At 42.4% G+C, this 15024-nt stretch overlaps 1 protein-coding gene across 1 annotated transcript in view; it reads left to right on the top strand.

Moving 5' to 3' along the window:
• Window positions 1-15024, top strand: part of LOC141103784 (protein wntless homolog B-like) — a 96977-nt gene that overhangs the window by 57221 nt on the left and 24732 nt on the right. The window contains exons 9-14 of the mRNA XM_073593765.1: window positions 4455-4586; window positions 9365-9448; window positions 9644-9797; window positions 13243-13371; window positions 13504-13632; window positions 13761-13867. Of these exons, the coding sequence (XP_073449866.1) occupies window positions 4455-4586; window positions 9365-9448; window positions 9644-9797; window positions 13243-13371; window positions 13504-13632; window positions 13761-13864 (732 nt within the window). The 3' untranslated portion in view covers window positions 13865-13867. The remainder of the gene's footprint in view (window positions 1-4454; window positions 4587-9364; window positions 9449-9643; window positions 9798-13242; window positions 13372-13503; window positions 13633-13760; window positions 13868-15024) is intronic.

Consider the following 15024-nt stretch of genomic DNA (forward strand, 5'->3'; position numbering starts at 1 on the left):
GTTATGGTGAGGTGGGCCAAAAGAAACTAAAAAGCCCTCCAATGAACCATGTGATGTACAGTAAAATCACCTCTAAACAGAGGGCATCTTCATCTCCGATTCCTTCACAAATCCCCTCGGAATAGTTCTGGATGTAAAGTTGGCCAAGGGGCATAAAGGGAAAAAAACTGAGTGGCTCTGTCCATTGTCCTAGAATGAGGAATACAGGAATAACCCCCTTTTGTGACGAGATGAGTGAGACCTACCCTTTATTCCAAGAATCTACTTTTGGCCCACCTCACCATAACACGTCAAGTTCTATTTTTTCATTGGTTCCCAAGCACTAACCCATAGAAGCCATTGTATACATGCATGGCACCAATGGTGGCCAGCAAACCTGTTAACGTTGGAACCAATGTCTCTGTATGTATAGGCTCTATTGGTGCTGTTAACTAGCAAGACTGGAGACACAGTTGGCTCAGGGGCAAAAAAACAATGGTTTGTAAGGCCTGGCCCACTCTCCTAAAATGAGGTATAGCCTTTTACTTTGGAGATTTGTTAAGTAATTGGAAAGGTAGGTATCTTCTGTTCTAAAAAGGCTATTCTGTGCATCACCTGTGTATTTGTGTATATACAGTATGTAAAATATTAAAGTGATGGTAAAGCCAAGGTGCCCCTAGACATCAAATGCCACTGAGATATCCCAATAAAATCCGACTGGCTAAAGGTCTTTTATACAAACTGTTCTCCAATTGGCCGAGCATGCATTTTTATTCTCATAGAGGGAGGATGAAAAGATGTTTCATACAATTATACTAGACGGTAACCACAATTGCCTCTGCCTAGCATAGTTTTTTATGTTTTTTTTTTTTTTTCCATCCATAGAAATAAGTATTTAATATGTGAATGAGAGAAAGATGTTTGCTGGGTTGGGTGCGGCCCTCGGTCTTGCCAGTTAACATGGTTGCGAAATTCTGGGCGTGCTGCAAGGGCAGTCTGTTTTGTTTTGTTAAAGAGAAAGTATAATGCTTTATGGGGGAGCTTTATGTGACACTTTTTTTTTTTTTTTTTTTATCACAAACAGCATTCCAGATCATCCCAAGTGCATAGCTCCTAACTGCCCCTAATTTTGAAGGACTGTCCCCCATTCACAACAGAGTCCCTTGTTCCTCCTCATGTTTCCCTCATTTTGGTCTGATCTATATAGTATATATAATGCACTACTTGTGTATCAAAAAGTGTTTCCCAATCCTAAACCTTTCATCCAATGTCTAAATTGCTGCATTTGTAAATTCCTAAAGCCAATATAAAGAAATCGTAATGGTAAAAAAACACTTGTGGTTTTAACCACTTAAGGACCGAGCCTCTTTTTGAGATTTGGTGTTTACATTTTTTTTGCTAGAAAATTACTTGGAACCCCCCAAACATTATATATTTTTTTCTAACACCCTAAAGAATAAAATGGCGGTCGTTGCAATACTTTCTGTCACACCATATTTGCGCAGTGGTCTTAAAAGCGCACTTTGTTTGGAAAAAATACACTTTTTTGAATTAAAAAATAAGACCACAGTACAGTTGGCCCAATATTTTTTTTTATATTGTGAAAGATAATGTTACACCGAGTAAATTGAATACCCAGCATGTCACGCTTCAAAATTGCACCTGCTCGTGGAATGGCGACAAACATTTACCCTTAAAAATCTCCATAGGCGACGTTTAAAAAATTCTACAGGTTGCATTTTTTGAGTTAGAGGAGGTCTAGGGCTAGAATTATTGCTCTTGCTCTAACAATCGCGGCGATACCTCACATGTGTAGTTTGAACACAGTTTTCATATGCAAGCTCTACTCACGTATGCGTTCACTTCTGCATGCGAGCTCGACGGGGCGCGTTTAAAAAAAATAGTAATTTTTTCTTATTTTACCTTTTTAATTTTTTATTTTTACACTGTTCTTTAAAAAAAAAAAAAAAAATTGTGTCACTTTTATTCCTATTACAAGGAATGTAAACATCCCTTGTAATAGAAAAAAAGCATGACAAAACCTCTTAAATATGAGATCTGGGGTCAAAAAGACCTCAGATCTCATATTTACACTAAAATGCAATAAAAAAAAAAGTCCCTTTTAAGAGCTATGGGCGAAAGTGACGTTTTGACGTCGCTTCCGCCCTGCAATGATATGGAGAGGGGTGGGGGGCCATCTTCCCCCTCACTCGTCTCCATACCACACAGGAGAAAGGACCCGATCGCCTCCGCCGCTGCCGACAGCTCCGGTAAGCGGCGGAGGGCACTGGAGCGTGGCGCGAGGGGGGGGGCTTTCTCCCGCCGCCGATAAGTGATCTTGCGGCGAATGCGCCACAGAGACTACTTTGATCTTAAAGCGGACAATCTGCTGAAGAAAAGGATATTGGAGTTATGGCAGCTAGCTGCTACCAGAACAACGATATTCCTCTTCAAAGTAGTGAAGTAAAATGATGGCAGGCGGTCCGTAAGTGGTTAACCGATCATTTTTTTTTGTGTATAATTCTCCTTTAAGGGGGGGGCGTGGCAGAGGGGGGCTATGCCTACATACTTTTGCTAATGGGTGTCCCTCATTCCCATCTCAGAAAGTTGGGAGGCATGCCAAAGGTGTTCAGTATGGTTGAGGTCAGGGTTCTGCATGTAGGACACTCAAGTTCCTCCACAACTCATCAAACCTTTATGGAGTTGGCTTTATACATAGGTACACAGTCATGCCCGAACAGAAAAGGGCCTTCCCCAAACTTGCCAGAAGATTGGAAGAGCACAATTTTCCAAAATGGCTTTGTATGCTGTAACCTTAACAGTGCCCTTTACTGGAAGGACATAAACATAATTTGGAGGGATGTCCACATTCTTTTCGATCAGATACTGCCTGCTTTGAGGTTTAGTTTGTCTGATTGAAACCTTGGACTTGGCCATCTGATAAAAGATGAGTTGCTTCTATGACTGATTTAAATGTATGCAAATTTCAGCTTGAGCTTTTAAGTTCAGTAAACAACTGACTTCTTTCTGCAAAGCAGAGGAGGATACACAGTTAAAATGTAAAACGGAGACTAGAGCTCCAACTGGTGGCTAAAAAACGTAACGCAGCATATTAATATGCTATTTCCTATTTACCTGATTAGGAAAAACAGAGAAAAAAATATTTTTCTGAACCCAATATATGATCAAAACATCTGCTCTCATGTTATAGAGGTTAGAAGAGGGGTAGCTGTACTGTAGTCCTAATACATTTCTTGTTATAGGGTGACAACGCTGCTCTTCAAAAGATACAGGGGTTGATTTACTAAAACTGGAGAGTGCAAAATCTGGTGCGGCTGTGCATGGTAGCCAATCAGCTTTTAACTTCAGCTTGTTCAGTTAAGCTTTGCCAAACAAAAACTGGAAGCTGATTGGTTACTATGCAGACCTACACCAGATTCTGCACTCCCCAGTTTTAGTAAATCAACCCCACAGTACAGTGAGGAAATATTGTCACTCTAAAACAGGAAGTGTGTTTTTGGCAGGATCACAGGTCCTGTATATAGGCAGATAACAAAAAAATGAATGCAGCCATCACATCGTATGCTGCAAAATATGAAAATGTTCTTGGGTTTAGATACATTAACTTTTACAACTCCTTAACACTGTGTAAACAAAAATGTAAAAGTCAGCAGCTACAAATACTGTAGCTGCTGACTTAAAAAAAAAACTCACACTTACCTGTCCCAGGATCCAGCGATGTCCTCACCCGACCCGGTTCTTTGCCGGTTTTCGGGTCCAGGCGATGGCCACTTAACTGTGGGCAGCCAACCGAAACTCGGCTTCACAGTCGGCTGCCTACTGCGCATGCACAAGCACCAGTCTCGCAGTTCCCTGATCCCGCAGTCTTCTGGAACCCGTGACATGTCCCAAGAAGGAAGGTCCAACTTACGCCCAGATTGCTGCGACAATCCAACCCATAGTGGGGGGGGGGGCAGGTACCTGTCAAAACCAGGTACCCACTCCTCTTCCCCCCCCCCCCACTTCCCCCAAAACAAAAGTGCCAAATGTGAAGCAGGAGGAGGAGGAAGAGTAGAATTCTCTTTTTGGTGATATTTCCTTTTAAATGGGCGATTATGTGGAATATTGATTTGTAGACCTCTGCAGAGAAAATTTAGCGTAGGAATTTAACTTTTAATTTTTCAAATATGTAAGCTCTTAGATTAATATCCACCAATGTTCATAGCAACTGTAATATAACGTGTGTTAAAATATTTACCATTGCTTGAAGCATGTTTTTGTACTCCTTTTTGTTACATACAAATGTTTCCAGATGCCCCCCCCCCCCCCATCTTCTGGGGTCATCTCATTCTTCAATCTTTAAAGGGTTTTTAGTTGCCCCGGAGTGTTGTGGTTTGTGATGTGCTCAGACATCTGTATGTGGAACGCACATCTTTGTCATTCAGCAAACGTTTTCCTTAATTGGCCTCCTCCAGATGCCTTTCATCATTGTTGCTGGAATTTGTGCTTGCCTTTATTTCTTATTCCTGTGTTTCATGGTCTACCAGGTTTTTCGAAACATTGGTGAAAAGCAGAGCGGTTTACCAGCTCGCCACCTACATTGTGAGGTGGGAGATCGATTGGATTTCTTTTTAAGCCTTTTGTATAAATTGTACTGTAAAATGACATGATTAAGTAAGGTAGGCATGTGTTGGGGTTGTAAGAGGGGTCAGTCCACTCGAAAATTTTATTTTAGGAGGAGCCTCGTGGATGTTCTCCACCTCAAGACTGGTTGCGTCAACTCAAGCTTATGTCTGGCATATACAAGTATGCCCAATAGCAAGTTCTCCCTGCTATAGTTCCCAGCTCTGTGCCTTTGGGTGAATAGAGAGGAGCGCCCTGTGTCCAGAAAAATGTCTCACTTGTTTATTGAAGATTAGATGTGTGCGGTTCAAAATAACAAAATGAAATTTGGCTAAAATTCGAATCGAACTCGAAAACAAGAATATATAAAATAGAATCGAAAATAATAGAATAGAAAACAAAGGAATACAATATAGTAGAATAGTAGAAACAATAGAAAACAATAAAATATAACTGTCTTCCAAAATTGGAATTTCGAAGAGAATAAAATCAAAAAGAATAGAATAGAGTAAAATAGAATATAACTGTCTTCATGTGAATGTTGAATAGAATCAATTGAAATAGAGTGGAATTGAATAAAATAGAAAAGAATAGAACACGTATGAATAGAAGAGAGTAGAATATAACCGTCTTTTGAAATTCAAGTTTTGAATAGAATAAATTTGAATGCTGATTCAATTTGGCCGAATTTTTTAAATTCAAATCAAGTTCCAAAACAAATTCCGAAAACGAGTGAAGACAATTTACCTGAATTAAATTTTTAAATTGGCAAATCGAAACAAATTTTTTGTTCCATACGTCTATTGAAGATAAAAATATACAAGTGAAGCCAATGTGTTTCGGGGGGAATTGCCTTTTTTTTTTTGTTTCACGGCTGCATTTCTTGGACAATGGTTAAGCTCTGAGAGGGCATGGGTATCTGCAAGGAGGGGCAAGTGCTGCGCCCCCCCCCCCCCGGCATGGGTGTCTGCAAGGGGGGGCAAGTGCCCCCCCCCCTGGAATCAGGGATCGGCAGGGTGTCCTGGTCCTTGCAGGTTCCGCCGCAGACTTTTTTTTTTTTTTTTTTAATGAGTCAGCTGCTCTCTGGCTCACTGAGACTGTCCCTCCCTGGCCTGCTCTAAAGGGGGATCTATGGGGGACCCTGGCCTGCTCTAAAGGGGGATCTATGGGGGACCCTGGCCTGCTCTAAAGGGGGATCTATGGGGGACCTGGCCTGCTCTAAAGGAGGATCTATGGGGGACCTGCCTTGGCCTGCTCTAAAGGGGGATCTATATGGGGAAGCCTGGCCTGCTCTAAAGGGGGATCTATATGGGGGACCTGCCCTGGCCTGCTCTAAAGGGGAATCTATATGGGGTACTTGGCCTGCTCTAAAGGGAGATCTATGGGGGACCTGCCCTGGCCTGCTCTAAAGGGGATCTATATGAGCATGCCTGCTCTTTGTGATGATGACTAAGCCCCCCAGGGGAGGAGCATGGGTGACCCAAATATATTTAACCCTCTCAGAGCTTAACCACTCCAAGAAATACAGCCCAGAAAAAAGGGGGAGGCAATTCCCCTGAAATGCGATGGCTCCACTTGTATACTTTTATCTTCAATAAACAATTTTAAAAATCATCAAGTGAGACATTTTTCTGGACACCAGTCGCTCCTCTCCAAATACTCTCCATTACCCAAGTGTTCCCTGCGGTTATGCCCCCCTTGTCATTTTCATAAAGGTAGTAACCCTAGACCCCAATGGAGTCTATCATCTATCATCTACCATCTACAATGGGGATGAAAACCCATTGGAAGCGATTCCCTCTATGCACGCTATACAGTGGTTTGCTGCTAGGCAGCTTCCAGCGGCACCAGTCCAGCACTGCCTTCCACCCAAACTTGATACCCACAGCTTTGTTCCTATCCACCTTGGAGTTTTTGGTATTCCCATTCACCTTGGATGTTGGCACATTCTCTATAATATACAATTAAAAATCCAGCAGCGACTATGAAGGGCACAACAGGTGTGAGAGTCAGTATAGAGGTCTCAACCAGAGAGTCCTTGAGGGACAGGAGAAACTGTTGGATAGTGTAATCCTCCTGTATTTATGAAACATTGAAATAGAAGTTTTGGGTGGACTGACTTTTAATATCACCAGGTATTTCTAGACCTAGAATCCCTCTAGGACAGTGGTCTCCAAACTATGGCTCGAGGGCCAGATGCGGCCTTTTGCTTGCCTTTCTCTGGCCCTTGGTATACCATACCATTGCTACCACTAATATGAGGTATTTTTACCACTGACACCAATGCTGGGGCATCACTCCTTTAACTAAGGGGTACTATTCTTCCCACTGACGCCAACAAAGGGGCACTATTCCTCCCACTGACGCCAACAAAGGGGCACTATTCCTCCCACTGACGCCAACAAAGGGGCACTATTCCTCCCACTGACACCAACCACTGACACCAACAAAGGGGCACTATTCCTCTCACTGACACCAACAAAGGGGCACTATTCCTCCCACCTATAATAATGATGGGGGACTATTTCTCCACTCATTGACCACAGGTGCTATTTAATTTCTTACTACCATGGACAACCAAGCCAGAGGCATTATTTAATCCCACGGATGCCGGGGCATTTTCTACTCCCACAGAATACAGTCCTGACCCCCTAAAGTCTGAAGGAAAGTAATCTGACCCTTTGTTAGAAAGTTTGGAGACCCATGCTGTAGGACAATACAAGCTAAACTCCTCACCCAGAGATCCCAATCCCCCCTTGAATACTACTGTGATATGATACCTGTAATGATATTTAGGGATAGTAACCACCTTATCCATATACAGTTCGGTCCATATATATTTGGACACATTCAAAATTTTCATACATTTTGGCTCTGTATGCCAACAGAATAAAATTAAAATGAAACCATCCAAATGAATTTGAAGTGCAGACTTTCAGCTTTAATTCAAAGGGTTGAACATAAATATCAAGTAAAAATTTTAGGAACTGCAACCATTTTTATACACAGTCAACCCATTTTTAGGGGCTCAAATGTAATTGGAAAAATGAATATAATCATATATAAAATGTTTAATGTTCAATGTTCAATCTTCAATGTTTTAATATTTTGTTGAGAATCATTTACTGGTAATGACTGCTTGAAGTCTGGAACCCATGGACATTACCAAAAACTGGGTTTACTCCTGTCTGATACTTTGCCAGGCTCTAGTTGCGGTGGTCTTCGGTTGTTCTTTGTGGGTCTTTCTGCCTTTAATTTTGGCTTCAGCAAGTGAAATGCATGCTCAATTGGGTTGAGATCAGGTGATTGACTCGGCCATTGCAGAATATTCCACTTCTTTTCCTTCAAAAGCTGTTGGGTTGCTTTTGCAATGTGTTTTGGATCACTGTCCTTCTGTACTGTGAAGCCCCGTCCAATCAACTTTGCCATTTGGCTGAATCTGGGCTGACAGTATATCTCTAAACACTGCAGAATTCATCCGGCTGCTTCTGTCTTCTGTCACATCATCAAACACCAATGACCCAGTGGTACTGGAAGCCATGCATGGCAATGCCATCACACTGCCCCCACCAGATGACCTGGCTTTGGATCATGAGCTGTTCCAAGCCTTCTCCACACTTTTTTTTTTTTCTTCCTGTCATTCTGGTACAGATTAATCTTAGTTTCACCCGTCAAAGAATGCTTTTCCAGAACTGGTCTGGCTTTTTTAGATGTTTTTCTGGCAAAGTCTAATCTGGCTTTTCTATTCTTTAGGCTTATGAATGGTTTGCACCTTGTGGTGAACCCTCTGTATTTGATCTCGTGAAGTCTTCTCTTGATTGTAGACTTTGACAGCGATACGTCCACCTCCTGGAGAGTGTCCTTCACTTGTATGGATGTTATGAATGGGTTTTTCTTTACCATAGAGAGGATCCTGCAATCATCCACCACTGTTGTCTTCCATGGACATCCAGGCTTTTTTATGTTGCTGAGCTCACCAATGCGTTCTTCTTTCCTCAGAATGTACCAAATTGTTGATTCACTCCTAGTGTTGCTGCTATCTCTCTGATGGCTTTGTTTCATTTTTTACAATGGCCTTACAATGGCCTGTTTCACTTGCATGGACAGCTCCTTTGAACGCATGATGTAGGTTCACAGCAATAGATTTCAAATGCAAATACCACACTTAGAATCAACCCCAGACATTTTACCTGCTTAATTAATGAAGAAATAACAAAGGAGTAGCCCACACCTGGCCATGAAGCAGCTTTTGCTTCAATTGTCCAATTACTTTTTGGCCCCTTGAAAAAGGGGGGATGGCTATTCTTAAGAACTGTAATTCCTAAACTCTTCCTCCGATTTGGAAGTACATACCCTAAAATTAAACCTGAGTGTGCACTTTGAGTCCATATCTAGCCTAACTATAGCTTGAAAATGTTTTGGTAAATACCTGGAAAAAAAACTAAAATTTGTGCCTGTGTCCAAATATATATGGACCTAACTGTATATGGAACCCTTCATTTCATGTATGTTGCAGTTGACCCTCCCTATCCCATATTGTGTTATCTTGTAACAATAACTGCTGTGAATTTAAGATCAATAAATACACTGAACAAGAAAGGGGTCTCTTGCTATAGGAACAAGATAGAAAAAAACCCCCCAAAAAATCATGATGGGCATTGCTCTGGAGGGGAAGAGGGAGGTTTGGTGTTTTTAATTTGGACAATGCCTAAACAAAGCCTTTCATTTTGCCCTTCTATTAATTTTTACTTTTGACTTGCAGGGTTCGATTTTCAGATTCAAATTTCTGATGATCGTCACACTGGCCTGTGCAGCTTTAACCACCGTATTCTTCATCACAACACAGGTCAGCCCAACTGTCATATTCTGTTTTCAGTTGGTATACTTTGATGCTTATTGCCTGCTTGGACATTTGACTCTTCTGATCTGCATATTCTTTCCGAGTCAGTGACTTGGAAAGTCCTGAAGCCAAAGCAGTGGAGACAATGTTTAGGTTCCAGGTACAACTTGATCTCCATTGTCTACCTCTGTATGTCTGTAGGTATCGGAAGGTAACTGGAAATGGGGTAACTATTCCATTCAGTTGAACAGCGCCTTCTTCACGGGCATCTACGGCATGTGGAACCTGTACGTGTTCGCCCTTATGTTCCTTTACGCTCCATCACACGAGAATTACGGCGATGACCAAAAGAATGGTAAGGGAGCCGCTTGCCAAAACCCCAGGTGGCATATATTTCCTAAAATGAAGACGTGATCTGCCCGGTGCACCATATTTTCATAAGACGGTTGTGTTTTCTGGACCAGGACACCCAATCTTTTTTTTTTTTTTTTTTTTTTTTCACCAGAAACTCATTTAAAACATATCCAAACCCAACCACAAAAATGTAATACACTGCTCAAAAAAATTAAAGGAACACTTTTTAATCAGAGTATAGCATCAAATCAATTAGACTCCTGGGATATTGATCTGGCCAATTAAGTAGCAGAGGGGGTTGTAACAATATCACAAAAGCTGTAGCTAGTGGCCATGTTGTTTGAGAACCTTAGGGCAGCCATGACAGCTTGGCTAACAGTAATATTACAGAAAAATCTGAACACTCTCCTCCCTTGTGTTCAGGAATTCATAGTTTTAGACTTCAAAGGAACTGTTATCTCAACAGAGAAAGCAGAACCAGGCTAGGTCTGTAAAAAAACAGCTAATGTTGGCCTGGCAGGATGTCCAGGCCTGTCGTAAAACTGTCACCCTCTCAATTCGGAGAACCAGCAGACACCAGTCGTAAATAATTTAGTGTACATCAAGCTTAAACAGTGGAATAAGTATGACATTTCAGCATGTTTCATAACTTCCAAAGTAATAATAGTACACCCATAATATGGACATAATTTAGTTTCCTCAGATAATTTGTAACATTTCAAGTCCAGACACCCCTATATCAGGTCAAATGGGAAACCACTGGTACCCCTTATACCTTCTAGGTAAACTAGACATTGGAGACATAGAATGTTTATATCTGTTTTGAAGGAAATCTAACGCTGAACAATAACATGGATATTTGCAGTCTGTAAAAACTATAGATGCAGAGACATGAATATGTATCACAAAGTGTACCTGGGACATGGTCATGAGTGTAGAGACCTCCCAGCAACCAACCTCTAAACAAGATGACCAGACGATTGGTCGCTGTCAACACCCCTTTGATCTGACAGAAAAGGGAGCTGCCAAGACAATGGTCAGTTCTCCTTTTACCATCCAAGCAGGAACATCTGCCAAGTTTGAGAACCGATTACCCAGCTCATCGATCGACCTCTGATCAACCCTTGGACATTAATTGCAAGTATTCTTCCTCCCCAATTCTACCATATTTCTTTTTTGCTGTATATTGTCTTTATCTCTTTGAAACTTTCTCTCTCTCTCTCTCTCCTGCTAGCATCACTAACACCCCCCGCCCCAAATCCCAATTCCTACCACAATTTCCTCTTCTAGCACACATCACCCCTTCTAGGACAACCCACCAAATCCCCTCTCCTAACATAAATACTATTTCCCCACATCCACACCCCAACCCCCCCCCCCCAAGTTTCCCTCCTAGAACAAATCTTACCCCTGACTTTACCCCCCCCCCCCTCGCTTCCCCAGCACAATGGCACAAATTCCTCCCCAATCCCCCCAACTAGAAGTAATCATTCTCTCCTCCCCCCTCCTAGCACAAATACTCTCATCCTCACCACAAATATTTATTACTCTAATGGCGGCTCGTCCACTAGGGGCACATGGGCGCCGCCCCCCCCCCCCCCCCCCATATCCATGTATCCGGCCCCCTGTTCTACATACACGGCGCCGGATGCATGGATTCCAATGGTGGGGGGTGTGGTTTTTTTTTGTTTTGTTTTTTGAAGCACGTGATTAAAGCCAGAGGCTCTAATAGGCTTAAAAAAATAGGCTGGTAGGAAACTCCTCCCTTCTGCCACCATATCTAAGGGCTGGTAAGCTGCAGTATATTACATTTCTGTTTCTTTACACTTCTTAAATTCTTTCTTCTTGTGAAAACTGGTCAGCTGTTCCCAACGGCTCAAATTGTTGACTTGGTGGTTCCAGTTCCTTTGCTCCTGCACAGCATTATTTCACCTTAAAGTGATTGTAAAGTCTTGTGGGGTTTTTTTAGGTAAAAATAACAAACATGTTATACTTACCTGCTTTGTTGCAGTGGATTTGCACAGAGCAGCCCGGATCCTCCTCATCTTGGGTCCCTCTTTGGCTCTCCTGGCCCCTCCCTCCTGTTGAGTGCCCCCACAGCAAGCAACTTGCTATGGGGACACCCAAGCTGAGCTGTAGCTCCCTGTGTCCATTCAGGAACGGGGCTGTGGCCCGGCCACCCGCTTTCTCTCCTCATTGACTGACTGACTTTGACAACAGCGGGAGCCAATGGCGCCACCTGCTGTCTCAGCCAATGAAGAGCGGAGTCCCAGGCAGCCGAGACAATCCTACAACATCCCTGAATGACTATGGGGCTCAGGTAAGTATTGGGGGGGGGTGACTGAGCTGTTGCATTAAGGTAAAAAACCACCTGCCTTTACAATTACTTTAAAGGGATTGTAAACCCTTGTTTTTGTTTTCTTGTTTTTTTTATTGATCCTAGCATTATTACTAATTAAATTACAAAAACGAGTATACAATGTTCATTATGGATTTAGCAAAAATATAAATTTTACATATTTTCTCCCTCCTGTTGTGGCGGTTGCCATCATGATTGTGGCCATGTGAATCCCAATCGATATCTCTTCCTGGATTAGCTTTGGAGAGGTGCATGCCGGGTAACTTTACCCAGCATGCACCTCTTGATCTCGTGCATGTGCGATTCACCGGCGGCCGTAGCGCCGATTGTTTATAAAGTTGCCATAACAATGGGCGGCAAAGGAGGAAGGTCCCGCCCCGTTGTTATGGCAAGATAAACACGTCTCGGTGCTGTGATCCGTCTTCAATCGCGTCATTTCCTGTCAGGAAATAATGCGATTTTTGATCACAGTACTGGCCGCAGACTCCTGCAAAATGATGACACATCAATGATGACACGAGGAGCACGTTTTTGGCAAGTATAAAAAAAAAAGATTTCCACCAAATGTTTCTTTTATAGGTTAAAAGGAGTCTTTTAGTGGAAAAAAAAAAATTCAGGGTGGAACTCTGCTTTAATGCATCCTATGCATTAGGGTGAAAAAACTTCTGACCCCTCCCCCGTTTTACTCACCTGAGCCCGATTCGATAGATTGATAGCAGCGCAGCCATTGGCTCCCGCTGCTGTCAATCAAATCCAATGACGCGGGGCTGAGTCTGGCATTCTGTGTCTATGCACGCAAATGCTGGACTCAGGAGCGCGCCCACAAGGTAACCCCCCTCCCCCCGGGTGATCGTTTCTCCCAGGGAGTTTACCGATGCGAGGAGGAGCCACGGTGCCGCCGGGGGACCCCAGAAGACCAGGTTCAGGGCCACACTGTACAAAATGAACTGCACAGTGGAGGTAAGTATTTATATGTTTGTTATTTAAAAAAAAAAAAAAAAAAAAGGAAGGTTCACAATTACTTTAACTTTAGTTAGGAGTTAGGAGGACCTTTGTCAGGTTTTTAAATGTTGTCTGTCTGTTATAGGCTGCAAAGAAGGTGTTCCAGGATTCCCCTCCCCAGTAGGTGAGGTCCTGCAATTCACAGCTTTAATAAAAGGGACCCCAGAAGACCAGGTTCAGGGCCACACTGTACAAAATGAACTGCACAGTGGAGGTAAGTATTTATATGTTTGTTATTTAAAAAAAAAAAAAAAAAAAAAAAAAAGGAAGGTTCACAATTACTTTAACTTTAGTTATAGTTAGGAGGACCTTTGTCAGGTTTTTAAATGTTGTCTGTCTGTTATAGGCTGCAAAGAAGGTGTTCCAGGATTCCCCTCCCCAGTAGGTGAGGTCCTGCAATTCACAGCTTTAATAAAAGGGACCCCAGAAGACCAGGTTCAGGGCCACACTGTACAAAATGAACTGCACAGTGGAGGTAAGTATTTATATGTTTGTTATTTAAAAAAAAAAAAAAAAAAAAAAGGAAGGTTCACAATTACTTTAACTTTAGTTATAGTTAGGAGGACCTTTGTCAGGTTTTTAAATGTTGTCTGTCTGTTATAGGCTGCAAAGAGGGTGTTCCAGGATTCCCCTCCCCAGTAGGTGAGGTCCTGCAATTCACAGCTTTAATAAAAGGATTAAAAATGGACTACACCAGACTCAACTGAAATGTAAGTCAAGCAGATTCAAGTTTAAAGTACATCTAAACCCAATCATTAAAATCTCATATGAATTTTCAAAAATTAATTTCAAAAGTTGATTTAAATTTTTCTAAATTCTATACTTTGAATAAAATAATACCTGATGAGCCTTTCATGAAGCTCTTTGTTCAGCCACTGGGGATTAAAATTTAGAGGCTGTAGTTGCACAACATTTGCAAATACACTATATTACCAAAAGTATTGGGACGCCTGCATTTACACGCGCATGAACTTTAATGGCGTCTTCGTCCGTAGGGTTCAATCTTGAGTTGGTCCGCCCTTTGCAGCTATAACAGATTTAACTCTTCTGGGAAGGCACTAATTTGTGAAAGAAGGCCTGGCTCGCAGTCTGCGCTCTAATTCATCCCAAAGGTGTTTTATCGGGTTGAATTCAGGACTTTAGGTCAGTCAAGTTTCTCTACCCCAAACTTGCTCATCCATGTCTTTATGGCTTTTGCTTTGTGCACTGTTCCAAATCATTTGGTGGAGGGGGGATTATGGTGTGGGGTTGTTTTTCAGGGGTTGGGCTTTGCCCCTTCGTTCCAGTGAAGGGAACTCCTAAGGCGTCAGCATACCAAGACATCTTCAACAGCTTTGTGCTCCCAACTTTGTGGGAACAGTTTGTGGATGTCCCCTTCCTGTTCCAAAGACATGGATGAGCAGAGTCCTGACCTCAACCCGACCAAACACCTTTGGGATGAATTAGAGCGGAGGCTGCGAGCCAGGCCTTCTTGTCCATCATCAGTGCCTGACCTCACAAATGCGCTTCTGGAAGAACGGTCAAACCTTCCCATAGTCACACTCCTAAACCTTGTGGACGGCCTTTCTAGAAGAGTTGAAGCTTTTACAGCTGCAAAGGGTGGGCCAACTTAATATCGAACCCTAAAGACTAAGATTGGGATGCTAATAAAGTTCATATGCGTTTTTTAAAGGCAGGTGTGCCAATACTTTTGGTCATATAGTGTATATGTGGAAGCTGCACTGCCTCATCAAGGCCCCTCTGTGAAGTTGCGGTCCTAGCTCTAATTTTTGGGAGTCTAATATAGCAATGGATAAATTAAGGGCAGGCAGTCGTAGGCATCCAATGTGTCCCCATGCCAAAAAGGTCTGCTTTTTGTCTGTGCTGT

Source organism: Aquarana catesbeiana, linkage group LG07 (assembly GCF_042186555.1).
Source record: "Aquarana catesbeiana isolate 2022-GZ linkage group LG07, ASM4218655v1, whole genome shotgun sequence".
NCBI classification, from domain to species: domain Eukaryota; kingdom Metazoa; phylum Chordata; class Amphibia; order Anura; family Ranidae; genus Aquarana; species Aquarana catesbeiana.